General features: G+C 39.5%; 1 protein-coding gene across 11 annotated transcripts in view; it reads right to left on the bottom strand.

Moving 5' to 3' along the window:
* The window catches only part of otog (otogelin), a 176,810-nt gene that overhangs the window by 74,998 nt on the left and 86,073 nt on the right, over positions 1 to 15,739 (bottom strand). For all 11 annotated transcript variants that reach the window (XM_062030540.1, XM_062030539.1, XM_062030536.1 and 8 more), the window contains 4 exons: positions 10,886 to 11,051; positions 9,393 to 9,467; positions 7,929 to 7,972; positions 7,425 to 7,590 (listed from right to left, as the gene is read on the bottom strand). In XM_062030540.1, the coding sequence (XP_061886524.1) occupies positions 7,425 to 7,590; positions 7,929 to 7,972; positions 9,393 to 9,467; positions 10,886 to 11,051 (451 nt within the window). The remainder of the gene's footprint in view (positions 1 to 7,424; positions 7,591 to 7,928; positions 7,973 to 9,392; positions 9,468 to 10,885; positions 11,052 to 15,739) is intronic.

Raw genomic sequence — 15,739 nt, 5'->3', positions numbered from 1 at the left:
AGATTGAAGTCACATTTGAAAAGATCAGACTCCATTCGCATTCAGACTACCTCCTGATGTGGCCTGAATCTGATGCAAAAAAAACAGATTTGAAGCACTTTGGAGAGTTGAGACTGCCAACAAAATCCGATCTCTGTCACTTGAGGGCAAAAAAATTCAGATTTGGTGTGCAGTGTAAACAAGGCCATTCATTAATTGACATTTCACATGCACCTTTTCACGCAAAATGGAGCCTCCCAACAATCACGAGCATGTGATCTGCATATAGGGAGGAGCATATATCCAATAGGTGAGTCCTGGCCAGAAATCAAACAGGCGCTGTCTGCATGAAATACAGCAGCGTGTAACAATATACCACCGGAGCAAACAGATTAAGTTGAACAAAAATACATGAATAATAAATCAGTTTGGTGTCAGATATTGATGCAAAAGAGCACATTGTTACATTTTAATCAGTCACTCAGTTTATAAAGAAGGACAGACAAACATGTATGTGTTTCTGCACATATTTGGAGATTGTAAATTAATTACTGAAATGCATACAGTGTTCTAGTAATGCAGCATTTGGCTCAAAAATTTCTAGACCATGCCCAAACAAGTGCATCTGTCAGTCATCCCTGAAATCTGTTCAAGGGGTCATTAACTAGGATACATTTCTTTAACCCCGCCTGTACACCCGTTATCACGATGACTTTTTGGTTGGTCTCACAGAATGAAACCACTTAACCCTCTTTTTGGGCATGCAGCCAGTTTGGATTAAAGGTATCAGATAACTTTGCACATGATTCATGTCCTCCCTGGCTGGCTATGAGAACATATGTCTCGGTAGATAATCTAACATTTGCACAAGAATGTGGTCATTTTTAGTTATAGTTACGTTACGAGTGTACGAACACTGTGTTTAGTGACCTCATGTTAGCCTCCTCCATGTTTTTCAATCACATGTTTTGAAACAAGTCTACTCCAAATTTTAATCATTCTTTAAGCTCAGTATGTTTTTCTTCCTCTGTAAATCTAAAACTATGAGCATTGATTTTAACCTGAACTAAATCAGAATGTAATTACATTCTACAATGAGTATTAGACTATTAGCCACTACAATGTGGTATAGAGGTGTAGGTCTATATAAAAAAATAGTGGGGCTCCAACCACTTGGGTAGACCACATACCAACAATACTACACAGTGTATACAGTGGAAGCAGCTTAAAGGGGAACTGCATTTTTTTTTAAATGTTGCCTATCATTCACCATTCACAATCCCTATGTAAGACAAGAACACATACTGTATGTCTTTGTTTTTATCATGCATTCTAATTTATACTATACGGCAAGTGTGAGGTGGCTATACTGAAGTTAATGGGAGTCCGCCCTGAGATCGGTAGGTTGTGAGTTCAAACCCCGGCCGAGTCATACCAAAGATTATAAAAATGGGACCCATTACCTCCTTGCTTGACACTCAGCATAAGGGTTAGAATTGGGGGTTAAATCACCAAAAATTATTCCTGGGCGCGGCCCTCGCTGCTGCTCACTGCTCCCCTCACCTCCCAGGGGGTGATCATGGGTGATGGGTCAAATGCAGAGAATAATTTCGCCACACCTAGTGTGTGTGTGACAATCATTGGTACTTTAACTTAAGTCATTACATCGTAGCGTTATTGCACCCATAAAACCCACCAACAAGACTGTACTCCAATTACATGTCATGGCATGAATATTAACAAAGTATTAGCGATTGTATTATCATAAGCGCTAACGCAGAGGAACTACTTTTAGCAGGCGCATTGATCACAGAGAGGTAAGTAGCTTATGCAGCCATGACATACTGAACCTCAAAAAGTTAAAGCTGTGAGCTGCTGCATCGCCTCTGATTTGGTAATATTTAATTCTGGATTATAAATCATGCCTCTCCCTTCTATAGTACAAGGTTGTTGTCATAAACCGAGAAGTTGGTCAACTTTGACATTCAACTTATATGTACAGGTATAAAGACATGAAAAGACGCTTGTTTGCGGTCACCTTTTTTTTTTTCTTTTACCATCGTGAGGATTATGTTTAATTGAGAGCCGACATTGTACAGTAAGCAATTGTTTCCTAATGTTTGTCGTTTGTATTTCTTGCTTAACACATATCAATACTGCTATTTGCTAGATCTGCCTTTTACCCAGCATCTAAAACCTGTAGCTCATTCTCCTTATATTCAGGCTCAAAAATATAAAGTTCTGGATCATCATTAGTCTCAAAGTAGTTGTTGCTGGCTCTCTTGAAGTCTGCCACATAGTTGTAGTAGTTGTTGTTGTTGAATAAAATAGTGAACTTTGTGACGTGTATGTGAAATTATTGCGCTGTTATATGCTTCAAATGAGCAAAATATGTACATATTATATGTTATTAAGAATATGCCTGTCACTACATTACATATATAATTACAGCATGTATCTGAAACGTTGATGGAGGTTTTTGGATGTTTTTAGAGCGCTTTATAGACGGAATAGACAAAATGACGTAATGACTCGCATTACCTCCATTGTTAGCAGACTTTTTTTAGCATTTATTTACGCGTTACAATCTATAAAAGAATAAATAAAAAAACATGTGTGTGCTTCTGTAACATAAGTATTGTGAATGATAGGCAAAATTCCAAGAAAAAAAGGTTTCTGGATTTTTGCCTATCGTTTAAAATCATTTTGAGAGACAAGAACACATATGTCTTTGTTTTTTAATTAGGATTTTAAAGATGATAAAAACGCTTGGAAGTTGCGGCTAATGGGAGTCAGCGTTGTAGCCTTCAAATCCCTCTAAGACAACTTAAAAACCCTCAATCAACATTTTGTATACACACTCCAAGTATGTATATATAATGTAGTAACAGACACGTTCATAACAATATGTAATATGTTCAATATTTACCATATTATGATCATTTTAATCATTTTCGGGGCTGACTTCTTCCGTGCATTGATTTCTGTTTCCATAGCAGCGCACGTCCGACTTCCAGTGTGTTCCTACTTCCGGATAAAGTTAAAGTTAAAGTTAAAGTACCAATGATTGTCACACACACACTAGGTGTGGCGAAATTATTCTCTGCATTTGACCCATCACCCTTAATCACCCCCTGGGAGGTGAGGGGAGCAGTGAGCAGCAGCGGTGGCCGCGCCCGGGTATCATTTTTGGTGATTTAACCCCCAATTCCAACCCTTGATGCTGAGTGCCAAGCAGGGAGGTAATGGGTCCCATTTTTATAGTCTTTGGTATGACTCGGCCGGGGTTTGAACTCACAACCTACCGATCTCAGGGCGGACACTCTAACCACTACGCCACTTGTGTGTCTTCTAATCATGACAGACTTGGTAACAAAAAACAAAGACTATTTTTGGACAAATGAGGATTCACAACCTTATCTTTTGAAGCTGAATGAACAAAGGATTAACTGCTGCTTCTAGAAGCGAGCACAAAGAAAAGGGTGAAACGTTGGAATAGACAGAACCCGATAGAGTGAGGTGAAATCGACTCGAAGCTGCAAATGTGGAATTTGGAGAGAAGCTTTATATTGATCATGATACACGCAGCATTTCATGTGTGTATCATGACAGACAGCATACGCTGTATTGCTAGCTGTGTACAAACAAAACATGAAATGTGGGCTAATATTTTACAGATACTGTAATATGATTGTTCATGTTTTTCAGTCAGTAAAGATTGGTGTTCTATCGCAGTGTTGTGCATTACAAACTCAAATGCATATGGGCTGACGTAGACGCTCGCTTATCTCTTGCCGCAGTTAGCTTTTACGGCTAATACCGATGCACATCGATGTGTTACTACACTAGAAAGAGAGTTCCTCAGTGTTCGCTCCTACAATAACAATGTCGCTACAGTTTGGTTATTATACAGGTTTTAGAACGTAAATAAAGTATTGGTAACCTTTTTTGAATGCATGTTTAAAGTGATTTAGCGGTACAATCGATTGCTCCCATCAGCTGCATTGCTAGCTACCTAGAACGAGCTGATTTGTACATGTTAGAATGCAAAAAAAACAAAAAAACCTTTTGTCTTCTTGTCTCTCATAATGATTGTAAAAAAATAGGAAAAATTCCCAAAAAAGTGCAGTTCCCCTTTAAACTCTTCTATATCAAACAGCTCATCAAGTCCTGGTCCAGCCTGTTGTTATTACTTAAAGGCCTACTGAAATGATTTTTTTTTTATTTAAACGGGGATAGCAGATCCATTCTATGTGTCATACTTGATCATTTTGCGATATTGCCATATTTTTGCTGAAAGGATTTAGTAGAGAACATTGACGATAAAGTTCGCAACTTTTGGTCGCTGATAAAAAAAAGCCTTGCCTGTACCGGAAGTAGCGTGACGTCGCAGGTTGAAAGGCTCCTCACATTTCCCCATTGTTTACACCAGCAGCGAGAGCGATTCGGACCGAGAAAGCGACGATTACCCCATTAATTTGAGCGAGGATGAAAGATTTGTGGATGAGGAACGTGAGAGTGAAGGACTAGAATGCAGTGCAGGACATATCTTTTTTTGCTCTGATCGTAACTTAGGTACAAGGGCTCATTGGATTCCACACTTTCTCCTTTTTCTATTGTGGATCACAGATTTGTATTTTAAACCACCTCGGATACTATATCCTCTTGAAAATGAGAGTAGAGAACGCGAAATGGACATTCACAGTGACTTTTATCTCCACGACAATACATCGGCAAAGCACTTTAGCTACGGAGCTAACGTGATAGCATCGGGCTTAACTGCAGATAGAAACAAAAGAAATAAACCCCTGACTGGAAGGATAGACAGAAAATCAACAATACTATTAAACCATGGACCTGTAACTACACGGTTAATGCTTTCCAGCCTGGCGAAGCTTAACAATGTTGTTGCTAACGACGCCATTGAAGCTAACTTAGCTACGGGACCTCACAGAGCTTTGCTAAAAACATTAGCTATCCACCTATGCCAGCCAGCCCTCATCTGCTCATCAACACCCGTGCTCACCTGCGTTCCAGCGATCGACGGAGCGACGAAGGACTTCACCCGATCATCGATGCGGTCGGCGGTTAGCGGCGGTTAGCGGCGGTTAGCGGCGGTTAGCGGCGGTTAGCGGCGGTTAGCGGCGGTTAGCGGCGGTTAGCGGCGGATAGCGCGTCTGCTATCCAAGTGAAAGTTCTCCTGGTTGTGTTGCTGCAGCCAACCGCTAATACACCGATCCCACCTACAGCTACCGCGCCCGGGTATCATTTTTGGTGATTTAACCCCCAATTCCAACCCTTGATGCTGAGTGCCAAGCAGGGAGGTAATGGGTCCCATTTTTATAGTCTTTGGTATGACTCGGCCAGGGTTTGAACTCACAACCTACCGATCTCAGGGCGGACACTCTAACCACTACGCCACTTGTGTGTCTTCTAATCATGACAGACTTGGTAACAAAAAACAAAGACTATTTTTGGACAAATGAGGATTCACAACCTTATCTTTTTGAAGCTGAATGAACAAAGGATTAACTGCTGCTTCTAGAAGCGAGCACAAAGAAAAGGGTGAAACGTTGGAACAGACAGAACCCGATAGAGTGAGGTGAAATCGACTCGAAGCTGCAAATGTGGAATTTGGAGAGAAGCTATTTCGACATAAATGGCGTGCTTACCCCAAATAAACCAGAACCGGTCGGCGGTTAGCGGCGGTTAGCGTCGGATAGCGCGTCTGCTATCCAAGTGAAAGTCCTCCTGGTTGTGTTGCTGCAGCCAGCCGCTAATACACCGATCCCACCTACAGCTTTCTTATTTGCAGTCTTCATTTTTCATTAAACAAATTGCAAAAGATTCACCAACACAGATATCCAGAATACTGTGGAATTTTGCGATGAAAACAGAGCTTTTTGTATTGGATACAATGGTGTCCGAATACTTCCGTTTCAACGATTGACGTCACGCGCATACGTCATCATACATAGACGTTTTCAACCGGAAGTTTCGCAGGAAACTTAAAATTGCACTTTATAAGTTAACCCGGCCGTATTGGCATGTGTTGCAATGTTAAGATTTCATCATTGATATATAAACTATCAGACTGCGTGGTCGGTAGTAGTGGGTTTCAGTAGGCCTTTAAGAATAAGTAAGAGTAGACGTCGACATACATAGTCGACTGCATTTCTCGACATAAAATTTGAGTGTGTCATTTCTGTGAAAAATCGGTCAGTGTATGTCAACCCGTGTTGTATTGTTAATTGCATTACACACTTAGCAGTGTAAAACTAATACAGCAACATATAACAACTGTCTAGCAGTAAGGAGGAACTAAATTATGGAACCTTCCGCACCACTTATTCAAATATTTAAGTGAATGTATGTATATATTACAGCCTGTACGTATATTTTACACACTACAGAACTTCAGAAGTCTTAAGAGAAAATTGTGCACCATTTAATAATATATCATTTAAGGCCAAAGTAGACAGAAACATGAAATCGATGCTCATGATGAGCGTATCTAGACTTCAGATTACAACTGACAACTATTCACAGCTACGACTGGGCATTTTACAGTCTCGAATTAACCTAATATATACTTTTTTGGACTTCAAGAGGAAGTTCAAGAGGAGGTTTGAGTTGTACTCAAACCCACAAATGCCTAGAAAATGTAAATTAAATCAAAAGGTGGACATCCTAACCACACATGCCACCGTGGTACCCAATCAAATCCTGATTGATTTATTGTAAACCCATTGCAGTGCTGTATAATGGCAAAAATCTGTCACTGTCCTAATACTTATAAAATAAATAACAATTATATAATTTTATAACGACCCAGGATACAATATTGTTGCCTCTGAAAAAGGTATGAACTCACAAACTATGACTGTGTCTCTCGAACACCATGCAGTAAAATAGAAGTGGTTAGAAAATTAGTTGAGATGATGTGATTTTCAACAAGTTAATAAAGTAGACCATTTTAATGAGAAGTGTGGATAACACGTTTGAGTTAGAAAGCAACTGTCAACAATTTTTTTCACCCAGATGATTCTTGAATGACATTTTCAAAGAGCACTCAACAAGCCTGTTGTCCCACTACCACTTAATATCAGCTTCACTAACACAATCAGTCTGGTTTATTTACCAGTAATAGCTTATTTTGTAACCTTTAGCAAAGTTGATCATTTTTGCCCCAGGACTACGTTACCTTTAAGTCTCAATCAGCCCCTCCTTAGGCGAGTGTTTATAGTACAGTATTGTGGAAAAACAATACGGTCAGTATGGCTTGTAAGCTTTCTTACACCATTACCTTCTAATCATAGAGTAAAAATGTCAGAAAATACAATGCGGGTTCTATATTTAGAATATTTTGGCAAGTTCATTCATCACTCTGAGTACAATTTAGCCAAATCCATTCAGAATCTGCTAAGTACTAATGTCCAACTCACCCAAAAGGACAGATACATCCACTCACACACGGCTCATGTGCAGAGCATGTAAGGTTGAGCAGGTAAGATTCACAGGTGCGCTCACAGGTCACACCTCTTCCTGCAAGTTGGCTGCTCTGACCCTCTGAGCAGTTGTGGTATAGCTGATCTTCCGGACATAAACTGTCTGCAAGAAGAAGAATGATTCTGAATTTTGAATCCTTTAATTTAATATTAAATAATCTATACATGTGTTCCTCAATATTCACATACCATGAACTAAATCATTATCATCTCTAATAAAAGTTGTGTAATGTAGTGTAGTTACGAACTTCAGGAATAAACTGTTTTAATTATAATAGCTTTTCAATCCTAATAAAATAGTAACATTACTATCTTGGTTAAAGCGTTGCATTGTGACACAGCTTTTACTTACCACCCTCTGTAATAGCTTTTCAATCCTAATAAAATAGTAACATTACTATCTTGGTTAAAGCGTTGCATTGTGACACAGCTTTTACTTACCACCCTCTGATGTCTGTAACAGAAATTTACCATCCGTACACATCCTGCAAGGACAAAAAAATTATCAGTGCCTGGATTTAACTCAACAAACAAGCCATTTTAATTTAACCCAAACTGATGCAGTGAGTCACTTCTCATTTGTTAAACAGTCATGTGGAAAGAAACATCTTGTGGTCGTGGAAAAAATCTCAATTGGTTTTAGAAAGGTCAAATTATTTGCAAGCATGAGAAAACATTCACGGTAAAATTGTGTTAAAAACTGACCAATACTTTATTAGAAAGTGGTGGGGGAACTTTGTAAAGTGGTCAGAATCTCTAGTCATCAATACAAAAATGCATACAACTATAAAGTAGTAATGCAACTATTCATAAACAACAGCCATCTAATAAAGCAAATATGAGTTCTGCTTGTATGCCTGACTTAGGTCTTTAGGACTTAAATATTTTAAGAACACTTACCCTTTATGTCATATTGGTCAACATAATTACAGTATGTACCACTATAGTTTGGCAAACTCCGAAAACAAGAGTAGGAGCTTTTTTTATTATTTTGTGGTGCAGTGGTACTTCGGCTTACAAGGGCCCTAGCTCGTGAGTTTTTAGGGATCTGAGCTGTCTTTCAGCTAATTGTTATGGTTTAGCTCTCCAACACAAAATCGGGTTACGAGCCTCCCCGACACTAGTTAGCGTAAAAATTGTCACAGTAAGATTCAATCAAAACACGTCTCACTCGCCCGACACTAGTTAGCGTAAGGAATGCCACAGTAAACCCCGTAAGATTCGACCAAAACATGTCTCACTCGCTAGCATTAGTTACTAACTTGATATTATACAGATAAACTTTGTTTTTCCAACTATGAGTTGGTAGAAAGTGACTTTGAAAGACAGTGCTTACAAGGGGAAGTGAATCATATTAATTGAATTAAAGAAAGACATCATTAAAAATAAACAGTGTGTAGCCAACTTGGTGAAGCATTACTATCATAGCGCTGCTACAATAATCTGTGCCTGTGTTCTGAAGCAGAATGAGTTGAGTGTTGAAATTATATCTAATCGGTTGACATTTATCCATGAAAAAAAATGGAGGAACTGCTGATGGTGTGTTTGATGGAGAAGCAGCGTGTAGAAGTAGAAGTTGGCTCTCCAAGGTAATTGTTGTACATGTATTATTTCATTATTTAATACAACTACTGTAGTTGCTTTTGGTACAATATACTGTGTCTAGAAGTTAGTTTTTCTTATTCAAAAGGATTTTATATGTTAAAGTTGTGGTGTTTTTGTGGGCTCAGCACAGATTATTTTATTTTCAATCCATTACAACTGCATTAGAAAGATTGATTTGAGATACAAGTAGTTTGGGTTACGAGCTGCATCACATAACCAACTAAACTCGCAAGTCGAGGTACCACTGTAGTTGTATAGTTTATCATTGAGTAGAGGCAGAGACAGGGAGGAGGATCTTACTGAACACCTGCTGATGTCATGATCACGTCTCCTGATTCATAATCAGCCCCAAGGAACGTGCAGGGACACTCACTCCTGCAAAAAACACCAGATGTTGGGAGTTAACTACACAACATAAGTACAAGGTATATTGACATTAAGGCTTTGACTTTATGTGAAATGAAACAAGAGAGAATGAAAGTGGATGGTTGTATGGTAAACACAAAAGCCCATGTGACATATGGGCCACATACTGGCCTCCGTAAGTCCCCTCTCACTGGTTATCAGATATCTGTGTTGTCCCGAGACTAAGTGGGAATGAAAGGGGGGTTTCACGGTGACTTCCTTGAAGTAACTCTAGCACATAGTAAGTAATGCTGCATTGGGATGTAAAATCGTGGGACAGGTAAGAGTAGGTAAGCTGTATATCTTTCCTTACAAGACAGCATGAATGGGAGTGCTCAGTTAGTGAGTGCTCTAAGGTATTTTTGCCACCCAGCAGTACAGTTTTCTTCAGCTTTAGGTGATAGGAATTTCGTTGTCATTTCAAATTTCAAAAGATGGAGAGTGCACCAAAATAGTTTAACTGTGATCTCACCACTTTAATGCATATGCTGGGATACAATCTGCAGTTTGAGTACTTACAGTCAGAGTTACGGCAGACTTTACTTTACTTTTTTTTTAATAAACAGTCACTTTCCAATAGACAGAACACAAAATTATATATCTTCTTTACGTTTGTGTAATTTACAGAAAAGATAAAAAGCTGTCAGTTAAAATCAGAAATTTCAGTTGAAGTATGATAAAATACCTCAAAAAATTCAACATCTCCCGGATTGGCTGACTCATGCTGCAAGGTGGTTGTCAACATTGGCAGTTTTCGACATATAACTAGCCATTGGTTGCACATTTACTTGAGACATCGGCCAGAGACACATGGAGAATGTCTCATAAAAAGGATTGTTTAACCTGCAGTTTGTTGGCATCCAATTCAGCAACATTTAAATGAGTGCATTTTGTTAGTTGCAGAAAAAGAGAAAAAATAACATCTGGGAAGTCTACAGCAAAGTCTACATCAAAGAGGCAAAGATCGTTGGCCATATCCATGCCAAAGCTTACAAGTAAGTGGAAGGTGGTTTTCTGTTGCCCGTTTAACCCTTCTTTGTTTATTTTTATTGAGTTTGACACAAACAAAAATCTGCTTTTGCAAAAACACTTGAGTAATAATGAATATGTAAATAATACAACAACACATGTTGACAAAAAACGATTATTAAGACCCCTTTGGGTCCCTAACACAATGTCAAAGCAGTCGACCGTCTACAGTATGTCGACATCGGCTTAATCAGTCTTTTTGAGTAATAAAAACAATATGATGGACTAGGACTTGATGAGTTGGTTCACTTTGATGGGTTGTCGACATAAACAGTGTCAACTTAAACGGGTTCCACTGTCGAATTTGACAAACCAAAGTTGTGTTCAAATTAGAAAAATTATTAAACCAACGCCCTGACCTGTGCACACAAAGGTGTGTTCGTTCATTGTAGAACAATCCCTCTGGGCAGACGCAGCCCTCCTCGCACTCCCTCTCACAGTGCTGCGAAGAAGAGAGGGCGGAGCAGCGGCGTTGACAGGATGACACACAAACGCCATACTGCATGGTGGAAGGACAGGTGACTGCTGCAAGGTCACAATCAATCACAATTCTGAGCTTGACTTCAAAATCTTTTCAAGCAACATACATTTGTTGTACATTTAAGACCAGACAATTGGTCATAATATCACATTTAAACAGTCTGAAAAGGAAGGGAAAAGTTGTCATGAAGGGGTTAGGGTCACAAATTTGTCATTTACTCATTTTCTACCCCTGATCCTGTTTAGCATCTTTGGGAGAGAGGTTGGGTAAACCCTGGACTGCTTGAGTCACCAATGCACCTTTTGTGAGGGAGACAACTGGAGAGATAGCAGAGATATTCTAACAGAGATTCGAACCAAAAACCTCTTTGCTGTAAGCTCTGCGACATGCTGACATGCTAAAAAATATTTTGTAAGAATAAGAACAAGAAGAAGATAAAAATGTATCTAATTACATTGTACTTTAGTATCGTTTAAAGACTGAAATCATACTAGGTATCGATAGTATCAACATCTGGATCGATCACGCCTACTTTAAATTGAAGCTTCAGTGGTTAGCTTCTCGTGTCGTCCTGCTCGGTGTGTTTTTTACAAGCTTAATCATTAATTTTCCTCAAGTCCTCCATTAAGAGAATAACAAGTAGCCACAGATAATTTCTGGAGCGGTACCAGTCTGGATGAGGTGCTAGCTAGGTGGATCACTCTTCCATGTACAACTGTAGATGTTGCTGTGAAGCTGACCTGGCTGAGCCCGGAAGAAGATCCCCTCCATGACTATCTGTTGGCTTCCAATAGACTGGACTCCCACATTTATCTATTAATGTAACAATTAAATATTAATACCCACTCGACAGCCATTGCAGCCGATCACCTTGGAAGAGGTGTTCCTACAAGCTTGGTCTTTTCTCAAGGTTTCTTCTTTTTCCCCAGCTGGGGTCTTTTGACTTATCCATGCCCGGATGTGGGTTTAGATCAGAAAATGTGGTGAGTTTGTGAAGCCCTTTGAGACTCTTGTGATTAAGGGCTACATAAATACACTTTGACAGATTGATTGATTAAGAAAGTTAGTTTAATTTCCACCATGTAGGTAAGGATGGTAGCTCGTTTCAACTTGCTCTCGATTTTGACACAGTGTTCTGGCAAGACATGCAGCCTCCTGGAATTCACGCACACACCTGTAACAAGGAATTCAGAAATGTACCGTAATTTCCGGACTATAAGCCGCTACTTTTTCCCCTCGTTCTGGTCCCTGCGGCTTATACAAGGGTGCGGCTTATTTACGGCCTGTTCTTCTCCGACACCGACGAAGAGGATTTGGGTGGTTTTAGTACGCAGGAGGAAGACGATGACACAATGATTAAAGACTGACTTTTCATATACCGGTAGGCTGGTTATTTTGATAACGTACAGGCGAGCACTTTGTATTACTTTGCAGCGTTGTATTATTTGTACTCTGCACGAATGCTGTTCGCCATGTCAAAGATGTGAAAGTTTGATTGAATGATTGAAAGATTTATAGTTAATAAATGGGACGCTTTGCGTTCCCAAACAGTCATCTCTGTCCCGACAATCCCCTCCGTGGTAGCAGGAACCCCTATATACTACGCTAATTACACATCAAAACTCTGCGGCTTATAGTCGGGTGCGGCTTATATATGGAGCAATCTGTATTTTCCCCTAAATTTAGCTGGTGCGGCTTATAGTCAGGTGCGGCTTATAGTCCGGAAATTACGGTAATTGTGTCTCCATGAGCGTGCATCCCTTTTGAAGGATGCTTTCACGTGAGTACAATTTTTAGCCATTTAACACTGGGACACAGCTGCCGTAAAGATCAACTGGGCTCGGCAGCTCATTAGCCAAACGCCGATCAGATAAAAAAGACAAATATCAGCCTCAAACCGATCTCATGATCGGGATTAGATTGCTACAATAATGAAATATAAGAAAGCCCCAGTTACAATTGCCTGGTGTCCAGTCTACGGTCACGCCCAAAGTCAGTTGGGATAGAGTCGAGCTGACCTGCAGTATAGAAAATGGATAGATGGATGGAAGAGGGCCTTCGGTTACACTTACTTGTATCCCCTGTGGTTGATTTACAGTCGTGTCTGCCATCTTTAACCCTTGTTTTAGTCTTTAAAGTGTTTTTATCTTCTTGAAATATTGTCCCACGCTAGTCAGTGTCGCATCTGTGTGATCAAGTTTTGTTTAAGTTATGTTCTACTTGGTTTTGGACTCTTTTTAGTTCCTGCTTTTCATTCCCTTGTCTTGTTTCCATGGTTACCCATTAGTTTCACCTGTTCCACGTTTGGACTCATTGTGCACTCTAGTTTGTCACCATAGCAACCCATTAGTTTTCACCTGTCCTCACGACTCACGCACCTGTCTTTAATCATGTCTGTGTTATTTAAGTCCATTGTTTTCCTGTTGTTCGTCCTGGCGTCCTCACACATTCAGCACTCTGCTTCATGTCGTGTCACAGTTCTCTATGTCAAGTAAGTTTGTGTTTATTGTTCATAGTTTTTGTGCCCACGTGCATGTCTTTTGTTTCATAGCCAAGTTTGTTACCTCCTCTGTGAGCGCCTTTCGTTTATTTCTTTTTTATTGTTAAATAAACATGTATTTAAATTCACGCCTCGCACGCGCCAATTTTCCTTTGCACCACGGGAGAACAAACCACGCCACAGACCCAGTCCTGACAGTCAGGAAGGTTAACCTCCACTTCTCCTGCAAGATCATGCAACAGCACAAAATCAATGACCACCCTAACCTTCATGAACATTTTCTCTCTTTAGTTTTAATGAGGGTTGATCGTAATAGTCAAAAAATAGGTAACATATTTGCTGCATGGGAGACATAATTAAAACAGTAAAGTAAACTAAAAAGTGCCATTACTGTAACCTGCTCAGTGTAGTTGTAGAACTGTGTGAGCTATCTGACTCCAAACAGTGAGCACACAGAACAGCGTCAGCCTCACACACACAGACGGTGTGGCACACACAAGCAACTATGTCCTTCCACTATGCGAGCTGCAACTAATTCTGGAGCAAATCGGCCAGAACCAACGGCCAATTTTTATTAAACTGTGTCAATGTGTATTTTAAGACATTTGAATTTGTGAAAATTAAAAATGTATACAATTTAATATAAAGTAACCTTTTTTAGTCTAATCAGCCAAAAATTTCACGACCCACCTGCAGTACAACCCCCTTTTAAAGACCACTGATTTAGAAGATAAACTAAGACGGTGTTAAAACCAGGGCTGTCAAAGTTAAACGATGCAATAATAACGTGTTACCTGTAAGTTCCTTTAAACAGCGCTAGTTTAACGCAATTGACGCGCATGCATCCTGACTCCTTTTTGACCCTCGGTCCATTCCGTAGCATGAAAAAAATATAAAGGCTTTCAGTTACTGTTGAGCCACAAGCTTAAAAATAGCAAGCAGAAATGCACAAATAAAAGGGTACATTATGAAAATCCCATGTCCAATGCCATGTCCTGTTTCTCTCCCGACAAGACAAGACCATTCTATCTTTGATTGTCGTGAGTGAACGCCTGCTGGCACGCTTTGCCTCTTGCAGAGGGGTGGAGCTTTACTTCCGTATTTGGATTACGATTGAGTGCATTGATAACATAAAATGTTGATTGTTACACTAACTGCTTTAAAGTTGAATACAATTCAGCAGAAAAAAAATGCAGTAAGCAGGTGGTCGAGAGTAATTTTTTTTTCTTCTGAGACTTTCACTTCATCAAAACATGTCAAGACACCTCTTCTGTTACCAATCACACACTTCCGGCTTCACAATAATAGTGCTACGGGTCAATTTGGTCTAACTTCTATAACAAAAAGAAAAAAATTGTCTTACATTACAATCATGCCTAGTCAAAGATGATTTGAAATGTACCGTAATTTCCGGACTATAAGCCGCTACTTTTTCCTCTCGTTCTGGTCCCTGCGGCTTATACAACGGTGCGGCTTATATACGGCCTGTTCTTCTCCGACACCGACGAAGAGGATTTCGGGGGTTTTAGTACGCAGGAGGAAGACGATGACACAATGATTAAAGACTGACTTTTCATATACCGGTAGGCTGGTTATTTTGATAACGTACATGCGAGCACTTTGTATTACTTTGCACCGTTGTATTATTTGTACTCTGCACGAATGCTGTTCGCCATGTCAAAGATGTGAAAGTTTGATTGAATGATTGAAAGATTTATAGTTAATAAATGGGACGCTTTGCGTTCCCAAACAGTCATCTCTGTCCCGACAATCCCCTCCGTGGTAGCAGGAACCCCTATATACTACGGTAATTACACATCAAAACCCTGCGGCTTATAGTCGGGTGCGGCTTATATATGGAGCAATCTGTATTTTCCCCTAAATTTAGCTGGTGCGGCTTATAGTCAGGTGCGGCTTATAGCCCGGAAATTACGGTAATCAGTGATATTTCTACCTAAATAAATATTTTCTGGCAAATTGAAATAAAGTGCATATACTTTTATAACCTGTTCTGATTGATAGTCCACAATTACAGAATGTTCACCAGGCTGAATATAACACTTAAAAATAAATATATAGGTATGTTTTTATTGTCAGTAAAAGTGTGTTTATGTCCATTTTGTGTTGAGCTGTTAAAAAAGCATATTGTTTAAAAAACATTTTATTAAAGCAAACTAATTCTCCAGTCATGGTATCACAGACTGAGCATGATATATTACAAATGTGCTTATT

The sequence above is a fragment of the Entelurus aequoreus genome, linkage group LG02 (assembly GCF_033978785.1).
Source record: "Entelurus aequoreus isolate RoL-2023_Sb linkage group LG02, RoL_Eaeq_v1.1, whole genome shotgun sequence".
Lineage (NCBI taxonomy): Eukaryota > Metazoa > Chordata > Actinopteri > Syngnathiformes > Syngnathidae > Entelurus > Entelurus aequoreus.
This window is presented reverse-complemented; position numbering and strand designations above follow the sequence as displayed.